The sequence below is a fragment of the Solanum dulcamara genome, chromosome 3, assembly GCF_947179165.1.
Source record: "Solanum dulcamara chromosome 3, daSolDulc1.2, whole genome shotgun sequence".
NCBI lineage: Eukaryota > Viridiplantae > Streptophyta > Magnoliopsida > Solanales > Solanaceae > Solanum > Solanum dulcamara.
In genome coordinates this window covers 4919621-4944256 of record NC_077239.1, presented here as the reverse complement: position 1 = coordinate 4944256, position 24636 = coordinate 4919621, and the positions used below count along the sequence as shown (strand labels likewise).

The 24636-nt window shown below is 34.2% G+C and overlaps 2 protein-coding genes across 5 annotated transcripts; one reads left to right on the top strand and one right to left on the bottom strand.

Moving 5' to 3' along the window:
• The first annotated feature begins 2317 nt into the window (after positions 1–2317).
• Positions 2318–8201, top strand: LOC129882262 (uncharacterized protein At5g02240-like). The gene is made up of 7 exons (XM_055956473.1): positions 2318–2612; positions 3897–4168; positions 4256–4292; positions 4375–4472; positions 4970–5031; positions 7691–7814; positions 7980–8201. Exons 1-7 carry the CDS (start codon positions 2399–2401, stop codon positions 8097–8099), a joined length of 927 nt encoding a protein of 308 aa, XP_055812448.1. The 5' UTR covers positions 2318–2398; the 3' UTR covers positions 8100–8201.
• A 3141-nt stretch (positions 8202–11342) lies between these two features.
• LOC129882261 (scarecrow-like protein 9) lies at positions 11343–23264 on the bottom strand. Of its 4 annotated transcripts, none has more exons than XM_055956469.1 (3): positions 19366–23264; positions 11999–14316; positions 11343–11846 (listed from the first exon to the last, which is right to left on the bottom strand). In XM_055956469.1, the coding sequence occupies exons 2-3, from the start codon at positions 14284–14286 to the stop codon at positions 11843–11845; spliced, it is 2292 nt and encodes a 763-aa protein (XP_055812444.1). In that variant the 5' UTR covers positions 14287–14316; positions 19366–23264; the 3' UTR covers positions 11343–11842. The 4 variants fall into 4 exon arrangements, with proteins under 4 accessions (XP_055812444.1, XP_055812445.1, XP_055812443.1 ...); XM_055956470.1 differs by having other exon boundaries at positions 11343–14316; positions 19366–22110; positions 22757–23264; XM_055956468.1 differs by having other exon boundaries at positions 11343–14316; positions 19366–19533; positions 22757–23264.
• Between the last annotated feature and the right edge of the window lie 1372 nt (positions 23265–24636).

Here is a 24636-nt window from a genome sequence, read left to right as displayed (position 1 = left end):
AAATAAATTATGTCTGAGAAGGATCAAATATACCCCTATATGTATTATTTTTTTAATAAAAAACTTTGGAAAATAAATTTAAAATTAAATTTTCACTTTCGTTAGAAGAAAAGGGTATATGTGAGTCATTTGTGTAATCATAAAAGTATATATGAACCATTTTTATAAAGAAGGTATATCAGCTCCAAATGACAAAGTTGAGGAATATAGGAGACCATTTTCCCTTAAATAATAGATGTGAATTGTTATTGAATTAAACTATATATGTGTTTAATAATTACAAAATTAGATATTCGCCATACTGCATAACTCTTTCAAAATTAAAGATCACCCCAAAGTAGAAGCAATTGTGTGAATGGCCTAGTACTTTTTGGAAAAAATTACCTAATCAAATAAACTTATACACTATATATATGAAGAATAGTTTCAAAGTATTACCAAACATAGATATATTTTAAATTTTCTAGCAAAGATCTATTTCTCAATTTTTAGGTGACAAATTTTTAGAAGTTGTTAGGACCTTTAACGAAAAAACTTTGACTTTGTGCATTAATGATGGACTCCAACATTACTATGAGAAATAGACTTTTGATACATACTAAATACATCCATGCATATACAAGTGAAACACAAATACATACATTAAAAGTCTATCAAATACATATATGGTGAATATACAGCTCACATATCAGACATGGACGTATGATACATATCCTTGTATTATTAACAATCAATAATGATACATTCATTGAAATATAGTCAAAACAAAAGAATATATACAATGAAAAGCGTACATAAATAGTGGATACATGTATCAAAAGTTCATTTATAATGCATACATGCTATACACTCAAAATACAAGTGTATATTAGTTGTATGTGTTCGGGGTGATGATTTTAAAATGTATTAAAATGCATTGTATATGTTAATACAATTCATACAGAGCGTGAATATAATGTATTTCACTTGTGTGGAGCTATAATATATCTAGCAAGATTGTTCAATTAGGCTGAACAAACAGATATAATATATCAGAAGTATATATTGATACAACTAAGTTGGATGAACAAATATAATGTATCCAGCAAAATTGGACAAGAAAATATAGTTAGACTGAACTAATAGATACAACTCCAATATTATAGCTATTAATAGTAATTAAACAAATTGTAGTCACTAATAATAATTAGGGAAACTTTCAAAAAATAGCAAACATTACGCCTTAAATAGGACTCATTAGCTACAATTTTACTAATTACAATTCGCAACTACACTTTGGTTTGCTACGCATTTGTATTTTTGTATTTTTTTATTTTTTTTTTGCAAATTTCAAAGAAAAAAATACAAAAACAAACTAATTTGTATCAAAATGAATACATATTAGGAGGAGAGAGACGAGAGAGGGAAGAGAGAGGCAAGCGAGATCGTGAGAGGAAGGAGAGAGGCGTTCGAGATCGAGAGAGGGAGGAGAGAGGATGAATACATGTTGTATTCATTGTATCACGAATACAAAAATATAGAATAAAAATACAGTTGAATACAAATTTAATTTTTTGAATATTTTGGATAAAAATTAATATAAAATACAAATCTCTCACTTATATTTGATTGGATACAATTGACACATAATACATTTGACAAAAAAGATGTATATTGTATTCGTATGAATACAAATATAGTTGATACAAAATACAAATATAATTTTTTGAATACAATTGATATAAAATACAAATCTCTCACATATATTTGATTGAATCCAATTGATACATAATACATTTAAATGTATTTCTTCTTATTCGCATAAGCGAGAGGGAGAGAGGCCTGGGGGAGAGAGGGCAGTGGGAGGAGAGGCAAGGGAGAGAGGGAAAAAGAAGAGAGGAATATTTTTAAAAATTATAATTAAAAAAGGGCAGTCCGGTGCACTAAAGCTCCCGCTATGCGCGGGGTCCGGGGAAGGGCCTGACCACAAGGGTCTATTGTACGCAGCCTTGCCTTGCATTTCTGCCAGAGGCTGTTTCCAAGGCTTGAACCCGTATGTTCTATAAATATGTTGACATTTTTACCTTGTTCCATAATTTTTCCTAATAATTATATTCTAAATTATAATTATTTATCTTCAATGAGAAGGAAGGTTGTATGCAAGGTGTCTTTAGGCCCAATGATAGGGTGTGACTCCAACCCATCAGGTTTACTTTATAGGCCCAATAAATAGACCATAAAACCCCCATGACAAGTTGATAAGGTGACATGGAAATCTGACAAATGGATAAGAAAAATGTACAAAAATCCCAACTATACATAAAATAGAAGAAAATAATGACTTGTGAGTATCACTAATTTCACACAGCATATTTGATTTCTTGAATGGACTACTAAAAAAGATTTCTTTGCTATAAAAATGGCTGCCTTGACACGTGTATCTCCTTACCAATGCCATAAATTAAGTTTGGTAAATCAGAGACTTCCGGAATTTTCTTCTTCACTTGTAACAGCTCCCTCATCACTTGTTTCATTTCCAAAGAAAAACAAGAAATTTAGCAGATTCTCAGTGTTGGTTATGGCTGATTTGAATTCAAGCACCGTTCTTGTTACTGGTGCTGGTGGAAGAACTGGTAAAAGTTTCCTTTTTTATCCTTTCGGGGTTTCTTGATTTTGATAGACTCTTTCATGAAATTGTGTTAGTTTCAGTTTTTTTCCATTTGTAAGTAAGAAGGGGTTAGTGGTAAAGTTGTCTCCGTGTTATCGATAGGTCACGGATTTAAGACGTGGAAGCATCCACTAATATTTGTATTAGGGTAGACTGTTTTGGGACATCTTAGGTTGTGGCCCTTCCTCGGACCCTGCTAACGAGGAATGCTTTGTATAATGGGCTGCCTTTTTTAATGTGGAATATTTCTGTAACTACTGCTATTTTGTGGCTACGGGGTGTGAATTCAGTATAAAGATTATATTTTTTTCCAAAAATTTGTTTTTGTAGTTTTTAAGGTGCTAATTCTTGGGGATTCTGTTTATAATTTTGCCTTTTGGGGAAGTAATGTTAATGGGTAGTGTGGGATTGAGACATTGGAATTTGTATGAGTGTGATACCAATGAGACCTAGCTAAGGCACATGATTATTACACAGTGGTATTATTTGGTAGAAAATTATTGAGAGGAGATCAGCTGATACATTTTTTTCGTGGTGTTCGGGCCAGCTTGCTTGCACCTTGACTAATTCCACGTGGTACTTGCTACCTTCTGTCTTGAACAGATGGGAAGAAATCGCATACCAGTGTTCTTGCGAGTGGATTTGAAGTTGAGACCTCATGGTTCTCAATCCACTTCATTGATCATTAGAACACACCTTTAGGTGCAGATCAGTGATACATATTGTTCTAGAAGATAAAGCTTTTATCTTTCTTTTCCCCCTTTCAAAAAGAATACTCTAAAGAAGAGATAGGAGCTCAAGCGATGAGATTCATTTTCTTGTTAAAATCCTATTACAACAATATGTAATCTGTTGTCATATTACCATTGCTTCTCAAATCTATCAAGGAGGCTCTTGATATCTTTCAAGAATATACTTTTCTTCTGTTTGTAGTATTATTTATCTATTCTTAGGAGTAAGGAACACCCATCAATTTGGTCGTTTCCGATGGTGAAGGTGGTATACTCATGCTTGTATGCTCTAAAACCAAATTTAGTTGGTCTATTGGTTATTTATCACTCAGTATTCCAGAGATACAACTTCTCTTGGAATTTCGTCTTTTCTGTTCTTGAGCTTCTTGGTTAATGACTAGTGCTAGAATTAATCATGTCGAGTGGCTATGAGCTTTAGAGTATCATGTAAATGAGTTGTTGCTGTTCCTAATCAACAAGTCCGCCAGTCTTTCATTGACAGGTTTTTTATGTTGTAGGATCTATTGTCTATAAGAAGTTGAAGGAGAGATCAGAGAAATATACAGCTAGAGGATTGGTTAGAACAGAGGAAAGCAAACAAAAAATTGGTAGTGCAGATGATGTTTATATTGGTGATATCAGGAATAGCGAGAGTCTTGTTCCTGCTATACAAGGTATTGATGCTCTCGTTATTCTTACAAGTGCTGTTCCAAAAATGAAACCCGGGTTTGATCCATCAAAAGGTGGAAGACCTGAATTCTATTTTGAGGATGGAGCAAATCCTGAACAGGTACATCATGCTTTGGGTACTCATATCCGTCCTTGGGCTTTTAGTTGTCACTGTCTGACACAAAATTTACTGACTTTGTATTTTTAGGTAGATTGGATTGGCCAAAAGAACCAAATAGATGCTGGTATGGAATAATCCTGGACAATTTTGTTATTTAAAATGTACTTCTATCTGCTTATCTAAGATATACAATATGCATTTTACAGCTAAAGCTGCTGGTGTGAAGCAGATCGTGCTAGTTGGGTCAATGGGAGGGACAAATCCTAACCACCCCTTGAACAGTTTGGGGAACGGGAATATATTGGTTTGTAACTTGATTCTTTTCCTTGATCGTTTTCCTTCAGAAGTACTCTCTTTCCTTTATTTCTACTGCCAGTTTGACAGCCACATTGCCCGCCATTTCCACAGCTGCAAAAATATTGTGGCTGCATGCATACTATTTTACATACTCCATCTTTCTACAAGTCTTTGTTTCTCATAGTTGAATATCAGAAGCTATTCGAAGTCACATTAGATGTAATATATAATTTTTTAATTAGTGCACTCCTCAATGATTCTGCCATTGCATGAACACATTAGATGTAATAATATATATAAATGTAAAGTGGTTCTACGCTTGCATCTTAGGAGATTGTTAACTCTTTTTTTCCGGTTATGCTTATTTTGAAAAGAATGTAACTTCAAGGACATTTATAATGTTACATCTCTGACAAGTGAGAATGTTACCTTTGACCTTCTTTCTATTTTGGGAATTATTGTCATCCATAAATTCTAGCAGACTAACTTTTATGAAGGTTACAGATTTGGAAGAGAAAGGCTGAACAATATTTGGCTGACTCTGGAATTCCATATACAATTATAAGGTTTGTCCAATGCTCATATATGTATCAATATTCCTTTGTGGCTGAATAAAAATGGCAAAGTGTTGAATTTTCATTTATAATAACCAAAGGTTCTCTTAATAAATATTTATGCCATATTAGGTGTGAAATAAACAAAAAAAAATGTGAGTCACATTCCTTAGTTTAGAGCACTATCCTACTAGTATAGAAAGTCTTTTAGAAGTTTTTACTTTTAAGCAGTTTGTAGAGTATATTCTTTATGGCTTGCAAATGTGATTTTTAAATCGAGAAAACGATTTGCATATTTGGGAAATTAATTAGCAGTTAAGAAACATTCCATTGAGCCAAAATAATGCTGGGTCAGGAATATATGGTACTGTGATAAGGAAAAAGGATCTTGTCTGACCTTTTTCTATGTTTTTATTGAGCCGAGGGTCTTTCGGAAACAGCCGTCCTACATTGGTAGGAGTCAGGTCTGCGTACACTCTACCCTCCCCAGACCCCACGATGTGGGATTGCACTGGGTTGTTGTTGTTGTTGATAAGGAAAAAGGATGGCTTTGCGATGTCCATGACGAGGGGAAGAGGGCTGATGAGGACGGGTCAAAGAGGAGACCTGACAGGTATCTAAGCTACCAATCTTCTGAAAAAGGTGTCCATATGACACCGTAGGCAAATCCCACATCAGAAAGGGAGAGAAGAGTAAAGTGCTATAAGAGCACAAGTTCACACGGTACGATGCTTTTGGGCTCGTTGATGGTTTAGCCCAAGGGACATATCTGGGCGAAAGTGGACAATACGTGCAATGGGCTTGAACTGCGATAAAAAAGGTTTCAGAGCCAAACTCTCGCAGTATGATGGTGGGGCAAGCCTCAGTGAGAATGCTGAGGCCCTAAGGAAGGGTATGTGATTCCCATGATGGAAGTTTGGCTAAAGAGGGCAGAGAAGGATTGCTGGGCTGACAGGTATTCGAAGGGAGGGAGGGGAGAGATGTGTGAAGTGTTATACAAGACAGAGCACAAGTTAACATCGTATGCATGCTTTTGGGCTCATGATGGACCCAAGGGATAACTCTGTGAGAGTTATTAGGCCAAAACGGACATGCTTCAGGACAAATGACAGTTTCTCTTTTCTTGGGGCTAAATTCGTCCCACCAAATACACTTGTGTGCAGATAGAGTTCAATATGCCTCAATGATAAAGTGAAACCAAAATAAATAAAAAATTTGACTACGTAATGCATACAAAACCAAATTCCTTAGCATTTACTAGTAAGAGAAGAGTATCTAACCTACTGAAGGAACCCAATAATATTTCTTGGTATGCTGATCAAAATATTTAAGAAAGGTAGAAGAGATGGATTGTTGTATATTTTGTTTGTATTTCTCAGTTTTGTTATCCTTCATGTCCAAAGAACACACTTTGACCTTGGGGTTTCCTTTCATTACATCTTTTAGAAAAGATCACCATTTATGATTCTAGTCAAGAAAACTAGTAAAAGGAAGGATCAAGAATGAAAAACTGTTATATTTTGGCAGCAGTTAGCTCTCTCTCTAGCTAGAAATTTTGATAAGAGAAGTGCGAAAAGAATTCTTCTAGTAATAATTCTAGTAAAACATATTCGTTGTAAAGGCATCTATTATCGTCCATAAGATAGGGAAAAAATTGTCAATCGATCAACTATACTTCACCCAAAGTCTCACCTAATGTTAAGTACTATCATGTGTAGGATAGAATACTGGAAAATGGAAGTTATTTGGATAAAACAACTACAAAACCTATGAAGAACCCGAGAAATCCATCAAAAAGCTTTCACTAGAATCACCAGTAAGAAATATATTTAAATCATGCTTCCAGATATCCTGTGTCACTGGTAGATAAAGGTAAGGTAATTTTGAGTTAACAGTGGTTCTAACCTAGTTGGTGATGTTGAAGTATGTGACCAACTCATCTAAAAGCTTTGGTGGTTGGAAAGAACACTCTTATTTATGTAAGGCATAATACATAGACACCTTAACTTGGCTACTGGACTCTCTAACTTTGAGGATGCACATAGTAGATACCTCAAATTGTCACCGCTGTGTCAGTTGAACACTCCAACTTACAAAATGGTCATCTAAACACCTCCATAATTTATGTACCACGTCAGTGGCGGCTGTCCACGAGACACAATGGGGACGAGTTAAGGTGTTTGAATGTGCATTCTCAAAGTTGGAGTGTTTAGTTGTTAGTTGAGGCCAAGTTAAGGTGTCTATGTATGATGCCTTTACGTAATTATATTTTCACTTTTCAATAAACCCCTTCGCATGCAAGCCCACTTCTTTTTCATGATACAAGCGCACTGATTTTTTTTTATAATAGGTAGAGGTGATTCTCAAACTCAGGATCTTTGCCTGATCACATACCATGTTGAAGTGTGTGACCAACTCATTTAAAAGCTCAAACTGTAGAGAAAAGTATACGTTTTTATACTCAATTATGTCTTCAACTGGTGAATACAGAAAACTGTAGTTCTTCCTTGGACAATACTAATTTTATCCAAGGTTCATGCCCTCATTTTATTCTTATTCCACTCGCTTGTTAATATTCCGGTGAAATAACCTCCACGTTACAATCACCCCCAAATTCATTGCTTAAGATTTGCTGTTTGATCACTTTTTTTAATGTTTCTTCTTTGTTCAGGGCTGGAGGGCTACAAGATAAAGAAGGTGGTATAAGGGAACTACTTGTTGGAAAGGATGATGAACTTCTCGAGACAGAAACTAAAACTGTTGCTAGAGCTGATGTTGCAGAAGTCTGCATTCAGGTATAATAACGGCCCCGGCTCTTTTTGAATTCTATCTAGATGCTTTGTTGTTTCTTTGGTCAGCTTCAACACTTCATGCTTTCATCAACCTCGTTCTCTAGAGCATTGCTCTCTCTTTGCTCATCTTCTAAGACTAAAGTCTTCGCGGCATTTTGATGTTGACAGGCACTGCAGTATGAGGAAGCAAAATTTAAGGCATTTGATCTGGCCTCAAAGCCTGAGGGAACTGGCACACCAACTAAGGATTTCAAGGCTCTATTTGCACAAATCGCTACTCGTTTTTGATATACTGTTCACTAGGACTATGTCCAAAATTTTCATCACTCTATTCTGCCCAACATTTGTCCAAAAGGGAGGCTATAAACTGTAAGGTAGATAGGTATCTGAGTTTGGTTGTACCATTGCAGCTTCCTTCCAGTTGCCCCCCCCCCCCCCCCCCCCCCGTCCCCCGCGCCCCCACCACCACCACCACCACCTGCCTTTAGCAGCTAAACTCATCGACACCATGGCGGCAATCAAACTTATCTGGTGGATCAGGGCCATAGTTTTATAGTTCATATGTAATTGGTTCTCTAGAAAGGAAGTCTTGGCGTATCTAGTAAAGTTGTGATCAGTAGGTTACACGTTTGAGACGCAAAAATCACCTCTTACAGAAATGCAGGATAAGGTTGTGTATGATATGTCCTTCCTTTGGGTCTTGCGTATAGTTAAAGCTTGGTGGATTTTATTTTCATTGAAGGCCCAATTTCTGTCTGCTGAATTTTTTAAGGTAAGGAAAAATAAGTTTATGATGAACATCTATTTAATGAAAATAAGTACATTAATAATATCCACAAATAAGCGGGTCGGGTTGGATCAGATATAAACAACTAGATAAAATTTAACTCTATTTTGACACTCACAATAAAATAGAGAAAGTATGTGTTTGCATAATATTAAAATCAATATGAGAAAATATATTTTTTAAATTTTATTTATGAGTCTTATGTTGTATATATACGTTATTTAATTTTTGAAACTAAATAAGGAACACAAGATTATATTATCCAAAAAGAAATATTAAAATAAGATAAATAATTAAAAAAAATCAATAATGAGAATTTTCTTAATTGTTGATTCACATTTTTTTTGAGTTGTGATTACTGATCCGTAGTAGAAAGATATGAGAATATTTTCAAAATTTAATCCTATTTATTTAATCTTACTTATAATCATATTATTCGTTGATCAAATATAAAGTAAATGTTTGACTTAAAAGAAGTAGTAAATTTTACTTTATAAAAATAGATATTTTTTTATTGTAAAGCGTAATTCATTTTATGTTTGTTCTAAAATATTCATGATTATTTCTTTAAAAATAATTAAACATGTAATATAGTTTTAACAATATTGGGTCCATCATGTTGGACATTTAATTTAAACTATTTAGAAAGGAATACAAATGAAAAAGGGCTGAAACTAAAAAATGGAAAAATATGTTGTTACACGGAGAGTTCAGAACGTTCATTGGTAAATAAATATATATAAAGCAGCAAATTGATTTTTCGACGAAGGGGGTTTGCATGAACCCCTGGAAGGGGTTCATGTAGCTCCGCCTCTGCCCTTGACCATCTACTCTTGCTATCCGCAACCCCCACCATACCTCACCTATAGCATTTCTTATATTATTTTTTTAATAATATTTTTATTATTTTACTTATCAAAACACTAGAAAAAAAATCACTTATTTTTCAAGAAAATATTTTTCAGAAAAATATTTTTTATTCCTACCAAAGTCACCCCCAATTTTTTTTTTTTTTTTGATGTATGAACTTAATAAAAATATGAAGATAGCTTAAGACAATTGTTTTGGTGACATTTTTACGTATTTGATTAGGTTTGTAAACTAAAAGTCACCTAATAAAGTCAGCATTATGAGTTTTACAAACATTTAAAAATTTAGTTCTAGTTAGCATATGATCTTTTACCAACAACCAAAAAAACTACTAACCTTATATTTTTCTGACTTCCAATGAATTTAAATATCATTGAAGAAAACTTCTTGTCCAATCTCAAATCAATTCATTATTTAGCTACAAGGTTAAACTATCCCATATTACTCATTCAAGAAGATAGATGAATTATCATTTAGGCTAAAGAATTACAAATATGCGCGTAAAATAAATATAAATATAAGTTTCAAAAATCCACTCTATCAAATCAAAATTCATAACGTCCAAATTCTGAATAATCAAAGATTATGAATGTTTATTTACTGTTATAGCCTTAGGATATTTTGAAGAGATTTAAGCAGCAAGAAGGTTGAAAATATAATTGATTTTTTTATTATTTCTTAAATTTCATTAATTATAGGACTTTGAATAGTTGCATAAACAAAGTAGAATATTAGACGTGTTTTGAATAGCCACATAAATAAAATAGTAGATTCCTCAAATGATTAAAGTATTAAACTCTTATTATAACTAAGAAAATCAAATATTCTAATAAAATGAAACATTAGACTTATACCACAACTACCATTTGGATGATTATTGATCGGATGATAAGTCAGCTCACATCTGCCAATCAATATGATTTACTCCACGAGCAAGATAATATATATATCAATCATTGGTCCAAGAAAACATTATTATTTCTATGAGAAATTATTGGCAAAACACTGTGTCTTTATCAATGACATTTCAGCCGTTATTTATGCTGATCAACGTATTATATACTTTAAAAAAAAACATATTATATACTAAGATTCTCTTTGGCTGGTTTTGAATATAATTTAAATTAAATAATAAGTTCCATCAAAGTCTCTAGAAGACCACTATGCATTGTGGTCCCTAATCGTAAGACATATCTTTTGAAGTCCATTTTTTATTTGTAAGTCTTACTACATGGAAAGATGCCATACACAAATTCTGAATTTGAAATTTATATGAGTTTTTTAAAATAATTTTAAAATAATTTAAAATATTAAAAAAATTTAGTCAAATATTTAATGAATTTTTAATTAATATACATGCTATAAACAAAAATTATTAAATTCCCGTGAATCTATAAGTAAAGTTTTAAAACCCCCAATGCACATTGAGATTTGGTTTTACTTTTGTGAATTAGTACAATGGGACAACACTACACTATAAGTATGGATTCGGTAGCAAGTTTAAAACTCATAAATTCAAAACTCGAGTTAGTACATCTTCAACACAACCTCCACCTTTCTTTTTGTATTACTAGTATACATAAATAGAGGAGAAAGAAATCACAAGGTGGGGGAATCAAATCCCGACAATAAGATATAAATACAATTAGTCAATCGACTGAGCTACACCCAGTCAAAGTCAGGCAAGAACACTCTACCATATGAATAATGAGCCAAAAATACTCATAAGAATCATAGAATAAGCTCTGTTTTATGTCCCACAGCTAAAGAACATCATTATTTTCTAAGTTTTGTTATCAATTGGACTTAAAGGTCCCCACAAATATTTTTAATGCAATTTGTTAAAAAGTCACATGGCAAATCATGAAGGATTTTCTGTAGTTTAAATTAATGTACTATGACAATGCATAATTTTTGTATACCATCAGGTTAAGTTACTTGCAGTCAAATTACACATGGTAAAAAAAATAAAAAACTAGTAGTGTATACAATTTTACTTCAAATAGGGCTACAAGTATATTGAACAAACTAACATATACTGCAAGTTCACAAAATTCCAGAATACGTATCTGATGCACACTGTGCAGCAATGGCTTGTCAGCTAGCTCTTCAACTAACGATTTTATGGTCTCCGTCATTCTTCTATGGAATATCGATTCAATCAATTCAACTCCCTCGTTTTGTATGCTGATGATCATCACCAAGAACATGCACCGAAGCCTCATCCTATCCGATTATCAGATGGTTATTGAAGTGTATGCTGCAGTATTTAGCCCCGTCCATATTAGAAACTCGAAGAGTTCAGCAACCAAATGATCTTATTGTTACTTTTGCAAGCAGTCTTTATTACTGTATCAAGACACTGAGCAGCCGGTTACCTATGACATTGGCAAATTGTGTCAAATTTTAGAGTATCAGAATATTTTTTTACAAATACATCAAGAGCCTTATAAACTGTATTGCTGCATTTGTTCTTCAAATGCGGATGGACTTGGGATTCAAAAGTAAGTATGTGTTTCAAGTTTCTTACACAGGTTCCCAACAAGATAAGGCGTAAATTGTTCTTCCTTTCCACCCTAGCAACAACCACTGGCTATCTTCATCGATTACAAAGTCTCTATGATATCCTAACCTCACTTTCTCTACTGCCTTATTCAAGAATTCCTCCCGGTCAAAAGGTATCTGCGTAAACCTCGCCCCCAGAATACGAGCTTGCCACTGCTTGTATGTCTCTGGTCGTTCAACCCTTTCCCACCCTTCACAAGCTATGACATTCAAGGCTTCCCTCCCAAAGATCTCTCTCTCAATTAATCTTCTTTCTGGAATCTCACGGGGAACAATAGTTTCAAGCATATCAAAAAATGCAGAAAAGTGGAATAAGGCCTCCCGAAACCGTGTGACAAAAAACGGGCAACTATAGGCCCCATTGAGAATACCATGGACGAAAATATCTGGATTGATCTTCCTTATGAGATTGAGAACGACAGTTCTTGAACTTTCAACTGCTATAGTCTCATCATGCAGGTTCTTAAAACGATACAAGCAGTTGACAGCAAGAAATTCATCCTTGTCGAGTTTTAGATCCTCAACTGTGATGGTCTCCCATTTCTTTGCAATTGCATGGTATTCAAATGGAACATTAAAGGACCGAGCATAATCAGCCAAACGGCGACCTGTTTCCTCAATCCGTTCCGCTGGCCTGAAGCCTGGTTGGGGAAACTCTATGCCAGTAATACGAAGCCTTGGTGGCCCCCCTTCTCTTTCTGCAATACGTTGGATGAATGTAGGCCATTGGAAACCATACAGAATGCCAAAGTCAATGACATGAACCCTTGTTGCATTCTCTGCCTTTATCATGATTGTCTTGTTTGAAGCAAAACTTGAGATCTTCCTGAATGGACAAGATGCTAGATACAAATGGTAGGCCTTCAAAAGATCAGCTGCAGATGTTCGTTTATTGACAAGGGCTTTGTAAATCTGGCTACCAGTGCCAGCCAAGCGCGCCTCAAGACCATCTGCAAAGTAATAAGCCAATCTCTGGTTTCCGTCTCCATAAGGGCATGAATGTTGTCTGATCTGTTTCAAAAGTTCATTCGCAATCCTGGAATCGTCAGCAGCAACGGCCTGCGCACAATTTATCAAGAGAGTTCTCAAATCTATGACTTCCTTCTTTCCACCCTGTTTCTTCCGACGGCCCTTTCCTCCTTTTGATCCTTTTGATATCTGCACTGCGGTTTTGCTTTTAGCATTCCTCAAGTTTTGTCGATAAGCTTCTAGTGCTTCTCCTCCCTTCCCCATGCTATTCAGCAAGACGATATCAAACTCCTCAGATCGTAGAGTTGATTCTGTAAAAACCGCTGCTTGTTTGCTACTCCTTTCTTCTTCGATATTATTATCACCCCTCAGAGGGTTTCTCTTCCCTCTCGCCTCAGTTGGTGAAGTCTCTCCCTCATCCTTTTCCTCCACCTGAGAAGCTGCATAACCAGCTTGCCTTTGGAGCTCCCAAGGTGGCAAGCCATTTATATCTACACTGTTCAACAACTTATTACTAGTCGGGAGGAACTTACTTGCTTCTTCAACTCCTTTCTGAAAGTTCAAAATAGATTGACTCTCATCATATATATCAGGAATATGAAAAGAACTAACAGGAGAGTCAAAGAATCCATCAACAACATTACTCCCACTATTTGATGAGCATACTGAAGAATACGAGGTATTATGAAATGAAAGGCCTTCAAAGTAAGAAGAATTGCAGTCAGTGGAAATGTTGACCCCCCTTGAATTGACTAGGTAACCACTACTGTCACCAATATTACTTGTGGAATTGTATATACTTCCCGCGAAGTAGTCATCAGGACTCTCACTGTTCCAATCAGTAAAAACGTTTTGCTCCGGTGATGGCGGATACTTCTTACCAAGGGCCTCATAGAGTGACTTCTCTTTGGCTTGAAGTTCCAAGGACTCCTGAAGCATATCTTTCTTGTCCTCCATGTCTTCTTCCATTAGCATCTGATTTATATAGCTCAAAACTGCATCCGAGAAATCAACATCTTCATTGAAGTCGTCCTCAATGCCAAGGTCAGTTCTTGATTCTATATTAGTCGGTAAATGGTCACCACTTATAAATCCAATAGCACCAAAATTGTGTTGGACAAAGCTATTTTCATGTCTAGGACCATTCAGTAGCTTATGATCTGAATAAACAAGTTCAAATCTTGGTCCATTAACCATCCTCTGATCTGAAGAAAAAGGTAATGGTTGGTTCCCTAATCGAAAATTATTCAAAGAACTCGGATTTCCATTAAACCTCGGATCCATTTCAACCAAACCTCAAAGTCAATGATTCATCTGTGACAACCATATACAATTCAAGCTCAAAAGTGGAACAAGCACAAGTAATATCTCTCATAAAATAGCAAAAAAAAAAAGACACAAACTTTTACAACCCCATAAAATCAAGAAAACAAACAGCAGATTCTGCATTAATAAAATTGAATCTTTATCACTATTTAACAGACAATCCCACAAGTAATATATCTCATAAAATAGCAACAAAAAAAAGACAGAAACTTTAACAAACCCATAAAATCAAGAAAACAAATAGCAAATTCAGCAGTAACAAAACTGAATCTTTATCACTTCTTAAAAGGACTACTCACAAGTATTACCTCTCAGGAAAACAAATAGCAGCAAAAAAGACAGAAACTTTAACAACCCCATAAAACAAGAAAACAGCAAATTCAGCAGCAATCACTATTTAACAGACTACCCACAAATAGAAAGAAAAAAAAGAGCCAAAAAACAGAAACTTTAACAACCCCATAAAATCAGATCCTGCATTAACAAAATTGAATCTTTATCACTATTTGTGCAAGCACAAACTTGCACAAATTTATCAATTCTAAATCCTATAAATGGTCCATACTCAATGACTTCACCATAAAATTGAGCTCAAATTTGAACTACTTATTTAAAACAAAAATCAAAGAAAAAAACAAAACAGAACTATCTTAAAATAAAATGAATAGAAAAGAAAAAAAAAATAGTAATCAGCATACCTTAAACTTATGAAGAAGCAGAGAGAGAAGAAGAAGAAATGTGAGTATTTTGTAAGATTTTCTTGTATAAGAAACAGGGGAGACGGCAACCGGTGAAAAAGGTAACCGGTAATAACAAGTCATCGGTCGTTGACGTGGAAGTCATAGGAGTAACCTTTCAAATGAAAAGCCTTGTGGTCCAAACAGTTTTTGTATTTATTCCAGCACAATTATTTTTAAAAATATATATATAAAATTTTAATTTTAAAAGAGTCAATATTTGTTTGTGACATTTGAATAAGACATTAGCTTAAATTTTTTAAACTTGACCTTTAAATTTATCCTGCTTCTAGTCCATATTAACATATTAAGTGTGTTGGATATTCTTGAGAAAAGGACAGTCCGGTGCACTTAAGCTCCCGCTATACGAAGGGTCCGAGAAAGGGCCCGACCATAAGCGTACTAAACTTTCAAAAGAAGAGAAATGAGATCAAGCTTTGAAGTTGGTCTATTGTACGCAACCTTACCTTGCATTTCTGCTAGAGGCTGTTTCCAAGGCTTGAACCAGTGACCTCCTGGTCACATGACAGCAACTTTACCGGTTCATAATTCAAAATAAATGAATTATTTAAAATTTAAGAAAATTGTTGATTTTTTTTTCCAATATTTATAATGCATAAAGTACCACCCTCAATTATGACCGAAATTTCAACGACACATCTTAAGTTTACTAGAGTCTTATTACCCTCTGAACTATTTTAAAATGGAATAAATACATGTTAAAAACTGACGTGGCACAGAGAGTGTGCACGCTCTCTGAAGACAAATGATGGGTGAAAAAATTGGACACATGTCCTTTTTTAATTAGTAACTTTATAATTAGTTAATACACATAATTTCTTCCTCACTTTAAATTTTTTATTTTTTTCTTTCATTAATTTCTTATCTTTTCACTTTTAGTTATTTTAAAAATATTATGTGGATTCTTTAAAAAAATAAATTAAAAAGTGTTCTTTAATTTTAAAGTTTTAATTTTTTTAATGTTTTATTTGATTTTTTTTCAATTATTTCAATTTTTTAATATTTTATTGGACACAGGTCATTTTTTAATTGGTAACTTTATAATTAGCTAATACACATAATTTCTTCCTCACTTTAAATTTTTTATTTTTTTTCTTTCATTAATTTCTTATCTTTTCACTTTTAGTTATTTTTAAAAAATTATGTGGATTCTTTAAAAAAAATAATTAAAAAGCGTTCTTTAATTTTTTTTAATGTTTTATTTGATTTTTTTCAATTATTTTGATATCCATTCAAAATTAAATAATTTTAAATACAAGCATTTGAAATTAGATCAAAAAGTAAAGATAAAGAAAATAAAAAGAGTAAATAAAATCAATAGAAAAATAAAAGAAAAAATATAATGAATGAAGGTAAAAAAAAAATTAAAAAAAAAGGTTTAAAGACAAGAATTTTTTTTAAAATAAAAGGCACTCGCTTTTGGTCGCGTGAGAGGAAAGAAAAATAAAAAAAATCAGCTTTCAAGTGGGTATTTTTAATTATTAAATACCACATAATCAATATAATGATTTATTTGTTTCAATCGTATTTTTCTATACTTTTTCTTAATATACATTGTATATTTTATTCTGAATGTATTTTAATTCTTTTTCAGATGCAATGATTATTTGTTGATATATATTTCTTTTATTTTTCAAGATCCAAATTTACAAGATTTAGTTGGAACTTTATTTATTTTATCCATATTAAGAGAAGGTTTAGCCAAAATAAAGAAATTCAAACAGATATTTTCTACAATTTTTTGTGTATTTTCTTCATGCAAAGTTTATTTATTTCAATTGTGCATTGTTCCTTTTTTGGGCCGAATAAATAAAATATTTTGTTGAAATTTTATTTAGTTCTTCATTAGATACAACAATTATTCTTTCTAACTGTGTATTTCTTTTTTTTCTGATCTTGATTAAAATATCATTATCTTTAACCAAATAAAAAAAATATAGTCAAAATATCATTGTTTCAATTTTTTAAATATAAAATTGGCCTTGAAAAGATGATTAAATAATTAACGAACTTAAAAGGGTAAAAATATATATTTTATTCTCAAAAAAAGCCACATGGACAAAAAAAATCCATGTGGCAGCGCGTGTATTACACATCATGAGTTGCCCGCATTCAGGAGGGCCGCGACTATCAAATTACCAAGTTGAGGGGGTAATTAAGACAACACAAAGTTTAAATATACACCAAATAAAAGTCAACAAATTTAGGAGGATCATGATCTATTCTACCTAAAAAAATTATTTTTATTTTAAAAAAAATAAAAAAAATAATTACTGACGTGACGGCGAGTGTGTACAAACACAACCAATTTATTTGGTTGAAGATGTCACGTCAGTATAAAAGGTGCACGAAAATGCAAAAAAAAAAAAAGTTCAAAGGGGGTAATAGGACCGTAGTTAAATTAACATGTGTTGCTGAAATTTCGATCATAATTTAGGAAGTACTTATACATTATCCTTTTATTTAATGAGATTCTTAATTACTTTAATGTTCTAGAAGAATAGTTTAGAATAATCAGAAGGGTAATAGTGAAAAGTAACTTTTAAATTTATGTCCTTTAAATATGTTTTTTAAGAAATATGTTCCACCCCAGTAATTCACTTAATATGGACCAAAAGGAAGTATTTTGCAAAAAAGAATCTGAATGTTAAAATTTTTTGCTTGATGTGAAGAGAATGTCCATAACTTGTTGAAGGATTATATTTAAAAAATAGTTGGTTACTATTATTATTATTAATTTATTAGATCAGTGAATCTTTATAATATGTGTATTTTAAAATTTGTAATAGCTTATAAACAATCCTAGATATTTACTTGTAAAAAGAATATTCAGATATGTGATTTATTGACGTGATAAGATAACAAACCATTGCAATGCAGTGAAATAAATGCATTCCATTTTTAAAATGATAGAATTGAACTTAGAAAAGTCACATCTTCCGTCGTTTAGTGGCCTTTTCATAATGGACAGTCACACTAGTCTAACTGAACTAATATGTTAGTCTTGAAGTGAGATCTCGAATAAGTGTTTACATAATTTTCTTCTATCCGATATATTGAAATAATAAGTCATAATTGATATCGATACATTTGAGATTGCCAAATACTCCGTTAGCATATTAAGCATGCAGATATGCTTTAATGGCTTTTCTTATGCTTTCTCTAATTGAGGAAAAGGCAATGAGAATGAAAGTGTGTTGAACAGCTTAAAAGCAAATTTACCTCCCTCCTGGAGCTGAACTTTTGACATATGGTACTCCTGGTTTTACGACCAAGCTCGATGACTCCCAATGAATTCAAACGTGCACAGATAAGAGGATTTGGAGATCATAGGTTATGATACAAGGTTAGTAACTAGTCAAATGTCTTCTAAGTAATTGAAAGAGTCAATTCTATGATAACACAAAGTAATAGCTGGTAAATACACAAAATGGGTATCTTGTATTGTATACAATGGCATCCATGATTCCTTGACAAATAGTTCTTCATTACCCACAACTTAAAAGTAGTCGATCCCTCGAATAATAAGGACGATGAGCATTATAAAAGGCAAGCATTCCTCTCAATACTGAAACTCCATGTTTGGTGAAACCATTGACTTTTCAAACTTGGCTCTAGCAACTGTATCACTAGTTGCATCATATCCCAACCCGTAAGTACAACAATCTCTTCCGTATTCTAAACGTAAAAGTTCAATTGATTCTCTTATAGAGGGGTTTCACACCAAAAGGCGGCTGGCAATTGAGAGAAGAACCAACCCATCGCAAGAACAATGCAACACACAAATTAATTGGACACTGTAGCGGAGCCGAAGGAGATTCTTTCAATCGAAATTCGCCCAAAAAAAAGTACAAATAGGTTTGCGATTTGAAGGTCAATCAAGTTTTTCTATATCCCCAAAGGCTGGCTGAACCGAAGATAAAAGACAAGACTAGAAACTAAACATGTTATCCTCACTGACGAGCCATTGGCTAACAAGAAACTTTTTGGAATTTAAGTCAAGGTCAGAGATTAACGCCTTCCAAAATTTTAAAACGCATTTAAATCAAAGAAGAGACCGCATGAGTAACCTTTCGAGGATGTCCACAATTATTTCTTCGGGGAAGTGAATTTGTTCTGTTCTTAAACAATGGTTAGGCCCACGTAGAAGATAACTAATCTGATGGTTATCAACATCCATCAGCTTTCCTGTTCTTAAATAATCATACAGTACTTCGATATTGTTCATGTTTGACAATATTCCACGAACAAAAAAGCAATTGCAGGTACAAATTATTACCTTTTCATGTAGGCGGAGGATCCAATTTCCGTCAACCAAATCAAGATAACAAATGCATGTACTCAATGCAGAAACATCTTTTTTTCTTTGGCTTTTGGCGTTGGCAGCTGGAATTGTTGATTTCGGTGGTTCCACACTGATGGTAATCTAAATCTCTTTCCAGAAAGACTAGTAAAAACAAAAACAAAAAGTAAATGAACAAAGTCTCTTATGAGGCTCAGATTTTCGCCTATTTAATCAAAGAAAAGGAAGAACAGAGTTTGAACAATGCCCTGGTTGCAAGCAACAGTTGCCTTATGAGACCTTCCGATTGAACTCGCCAAGCCAGGCCACAGATCAACTCTAATTTTCTTCACTTTTCATTTTCATTATGAATAATCTTCACTGCCTCAGAAACTTGGAGCATTCAAGAGTAAAACAAGGATGAAAGTTTGAATATTGGGTAGATAAATGCACCAACAAATCTTGATTAAAAAAATAAATGCAGCAACAATATATGGATCCTCAATATTCACTTCCATTCCCTTTGGACTTGTCTCATATCAGTATCTAACAATTTCTGGAACTTATATAGATGGATACATAAAAAGTTTCTTTCTCAAAGGGGAATCTTCCTGATATGAACTGCTAGTACGAAGAACGGAAGAGGAAGACTAAATATTGTAGAACTATACTTTAATAGAAAAAAGGCTCAGATTTGAGTGAAAATCAATTAGAAAAAAGAGCCAAACCACCATGGCTGCAAAAAGCACCCTCACAAATTCCCTTGCCTTTGCCTAGCCAAGAAATGAATCAGCTCAAAAATCTGATTTCCAAGCTTCCGGGAGAATATCATCACAGCCTTATTCAAAAAGTTTATGATTGAGAATTTGGGGTTTCCCGGACAAGTTAAAGGTCCAAGATATGTATTTTCCCTTATTATTACCATAATCATATCATCATCATCAAGAGCATTCTGCTTATTGAAAGGGCTGTTAAACTTTATATTTATAACAAAAGCATAAGAAAATTCATTGGCAAACGTGAACTTAGGAGAAAGAGAGTAACCACCCTTAGAAAATCTCTACCATTTCTGAGATCAATAAAAAGACTCATTCTCTGAACAAAATAGATACTTGGGAGACTCAGATTTGCTTTTCCTCAGAGGAAAGCTAAACTATGCCATGGCTGCAAGCATTAATAGCCTAGTGAGATGAAAACCAATATAGTTCCCTTATCTGATAGACCCTTGAGCTGCCACGCCAATTTATAACAAAGTTCAACTATCTGATTCTTAAAGAATGAACATCTTCATTGCCTCATTGAACGTATTCTATGTTGCTCGGACTGAACCCTGTAGGGTATTCAGGTTCCTGAGAGCCCTCATTGAGTAGAGTTGAGTGACCATTTGAGAAATTTACCATAGACTTTAGTGTTCATATTTTGTTGTATATGAACATGCAAGGAGAAAGGGACAACGCCATGGCTGCAGACCCAGTTTACAGATGATGTTATACTGGGTCGCGCTGCCAAGATACGGGTCAGATTTTCTCAATGCATTAAAGTAACAAGTTTTTGCACGTATTGCCCCGAAATCAGGAGGTTTTGCCTCTGCATAAGTTTATAGAATTTTTGTCTTGCTCGGCATAAAGTCCGTAGGTATTAAGTTATGCAGCATAAGTTGAGTAGCATAAAGAGCCTCATTCTTTCAACACAAACAGAGATTTGGAAGGCTCAGATTCACCTTCTCAAACATGAGCTAAAACCCCACAATGGCTGCAAGCTTGGAATCTTTGTGAGAGGCAGAAACCCAAATAGCTCCAATATCTCACAAGACCCCCCAAAAGCTGCCATGCCAAGATATAGTGAAGCTCAACCATCTGATGAGTAAAGAATGAAAATCATCACAGCCTCATGTCGAAAGTCTTATTTGTAGAAATGACACAAGGTAGACACTTTCCAGACCACAATGGGATCATACTAAGTATGTTGTTGTAAACAAGGTAGCCACTTTAGGGCTGATTCTACAACAACAAACAAAGGATTTTGTGGCAATTATTCAGCGGCAATAATATAATATGAGCATTTATAACCATCACTCTATATAAATGCCGCTTAAGACTTTACCAACTCTAGATGCAATGGCATTTACTCAATTTGCAATTAAATACAACAACGACAACATAACCAGTGAAATCCCACAAGTGGGGTCTAGGGCAATTTGCAATTAAATGTCGCCACTAAATGTCTCTTTTATTATAGTGTTCACTAAATATTCCCTCCATACCAAATACACCCGTAAGTGACAATTGAGGCTCAGATCCATATTTATGCTCAGGCAAAGAAAGTCCAGTCACGCCATGACTGCAAATATTCTCAAGTTGCATGCAACAAAATCACAGGCATCGGGGTCATTGCCCCGCCAAGATACCGTCCGGGTACTCTCAATGCTCAATTACTAGCTCAAGAGGATAGATTGAAAGATCGTCACTGCCCCGATAAGGGACTATTTTTGACATTTTCTCATGACGTGTGTTTGTGTGTGTGTATGTATACATAGAGTTTCTTCAGCATTTAGGTTCAGAACTCTTCGAGTCCTGGGACATCCAGTTGGATTAGTTGGAAATTGAGGCTCAGATCTGCAAAAAATTGGGGCAAAGAGAAGGCAACAACCGGCATGGCTGCAAAAGAACCTGTTGCATGTGAAAGAGAAGACTCAATCACAAGCCATCCTGGTTTGCCATGCCAAGATACAGGTCAGATTATCTCCATGCCCCAAACATCAGCCCAAATTAGCAAATATCATCACTGCCTAAAAAATGGTAACTTTTCCATAAGAGCCCGTTTGAACAACCTTAACAAGAAAAATTTAACAAGAGCCTGTTTGGATTGGACTTATCTTAAGTGGCTTTAAAGCATAACCCGACCTTAGCTCAGAGGATCATTTGCACTTTTACCATGCGCCCTTAAAGAACTTATGACCGTGCAACTAAATGTAGCTCAGAATAATCAGAAAATTGAATAGTACTACTGCCATCAGCATCACATCGCCACCATTGAAAGCAATGGCAACAAACATTGGTTCTTGTTTCCAATTTTGTAGAGGGTTGTTGATTTGGTTAAAGGAGAAATCATAGGCCAATCAGAGAGGGCAACCACCCTCCAACGAACTTCCCTTTATCTCTGTTGGCCTCATTTTTCATACTGGGCTGAGCTTCCATTATTCGCACTTTTGCCCCTATTTTGTGTTGGTCTTTAATATAGTTCTCGTAACAAACAACTTTTTCGAGAGACATTAGTTTATATTTTCGTATAATTTCAGTTTCTAAAACATGCAATTTTATACAAACCCTTAAAATCCAGGAAATTACACCAAAAGCTAAAAGGAGCAAAGCAAAAATCATTGACATACCGGAGATGAAAAAGATCCCCATTTTTCTTCGATTGCCTCACTCTTTTGAGCTAAAATGAACTGGGTTTCCACCAGATCCGGATTTGAAATTGAGGCTCAGATCTGTGTAAAATGGTGGCAAAGAGGAGAAGAAGACGACAACGCCATGGCTGCAAAAATGACCCGGGTTTTGCCCCGCCAAGATACGAATCGGGTTTTTCTCCATGCCCCAAATTTCAGCCCAGAATCATCACAGAAATATATCATCACTGCCTCTTTCCATCTTTTGTACAGCAATTTGTGGACAGTTTTCAAAACCAAAGTAAAATGAAACGAAGGAAGTAATAATTTTTTTTCTTTTTTTTTTGGAAATTTTACAAGGAGGGTTGTTGGTTTGATCGGGCGGAGAAATCATAGGCCAATCAGAGAGGGCAACCACCCTCCATGAAATCCATTTTTGTCTTCTCTCTGTTGGCCTCATTCTTCCTTGTGGGCTGAACTAATCCTCATTTTCTTGAGTACAGACTTTTATATGAGCCCGTTTGGATAGGCTTAAAAAAAGTAACTTTTATGTATAAAGTGCTTTTAGAACTTTAAAGTGTTGAAAGTTATTTTTATAAATAAGCAGTTGAGTGTTTGGATAAAAGTGCTTAAATGAGGAAAATTATGTGAATTTTAGGATTAAAAGAATAAAATGGGTAGTTTGGAAATTTAGTTAAAATATAAGAGATATAAAAGTAATTTCATGGTCAAAGAAAATGACTTTAAGCACTTATAAAAAAAAAGTTAGGAATCCTAACTTTTCATTTTTGACTGACTTTAAGAACTTTCTGGCTTAAAGTTAGCATTAGGCAAACACGTCCAAAAGCTGAAAAGGGGCTTTAAGTTGATTTTGACCAACTTAAAGCCAATCCAAACGGGCTCTATGGCAACTTTTTAGGAAAATCTTCCCTTCTTAATTCTGTATCGTGTGTCCTTGATCCAATATAATTTTTATTGCTTCACTCTATTTTCTCACTTATAGGTTGAAATGTCATCTGGGGTTTTGAAGTTAGACTTGATACTAACGCGGAAGTAATAGACTTATGGAAATGATGTATGGTCAGACTTGAAATATTCTGTGCTTTGAAGAGTTTGAGTAATGTTATGGTCCAACGATGCATCTTGAGGATATTCGTATGATAAGGATGAATAATGGTTTGAGGGACCTCATGAATATCTTTATCTTTCTGGTTAGCGAGTGAATAACGAAAATAGTGCTTATGTGACTTATACGATGGCTAAAGTGATTCGATAATTGAGAATGATATAATTAAGGAGAATGACTATGTAATGAACACTGTAACTTTGGAAACTACGGTTAGTAAAGTTATCCTAATAAGAATGGGTTGCTTGGTGCATGAAGAGAAGGATGTTGCACCAATCGAGATCAGAATTTTTTCTATAATTTCATAGAGTGGATATATATTAAGAAGGGTTATAATACGACTACCACCGCGGTACCTATGTTTACTTGGTTAGGGTTATGGGTTGTGTTACTTCTACTATCAAATTGATTTACGAAAGTGTGCATATCGCTTTGGCTAGAGACTGAACGGATTTGGTAATGTATTTGCAGTTATGTGATGGACAAAAAAAGTTTGATAATGACGACTTGCAGGTATCTGATATTGCGGTTTGACACATAGTGAGATGAGACAGGGATTGTGCCACGTGTCGTGGTAGGTACATGGACTGATATATCCCCTATTATCCTAGACTGATGATTCAGCAGATGTGTATCATTAGGACAGACATGCAACACTATATATGACATTGCACTTCATCTTTATGATCTGAAATTTATGATTAAGGCTATGATTTATATAGATTGTCTTTTGGTTTATAACTTATAAGCTAAT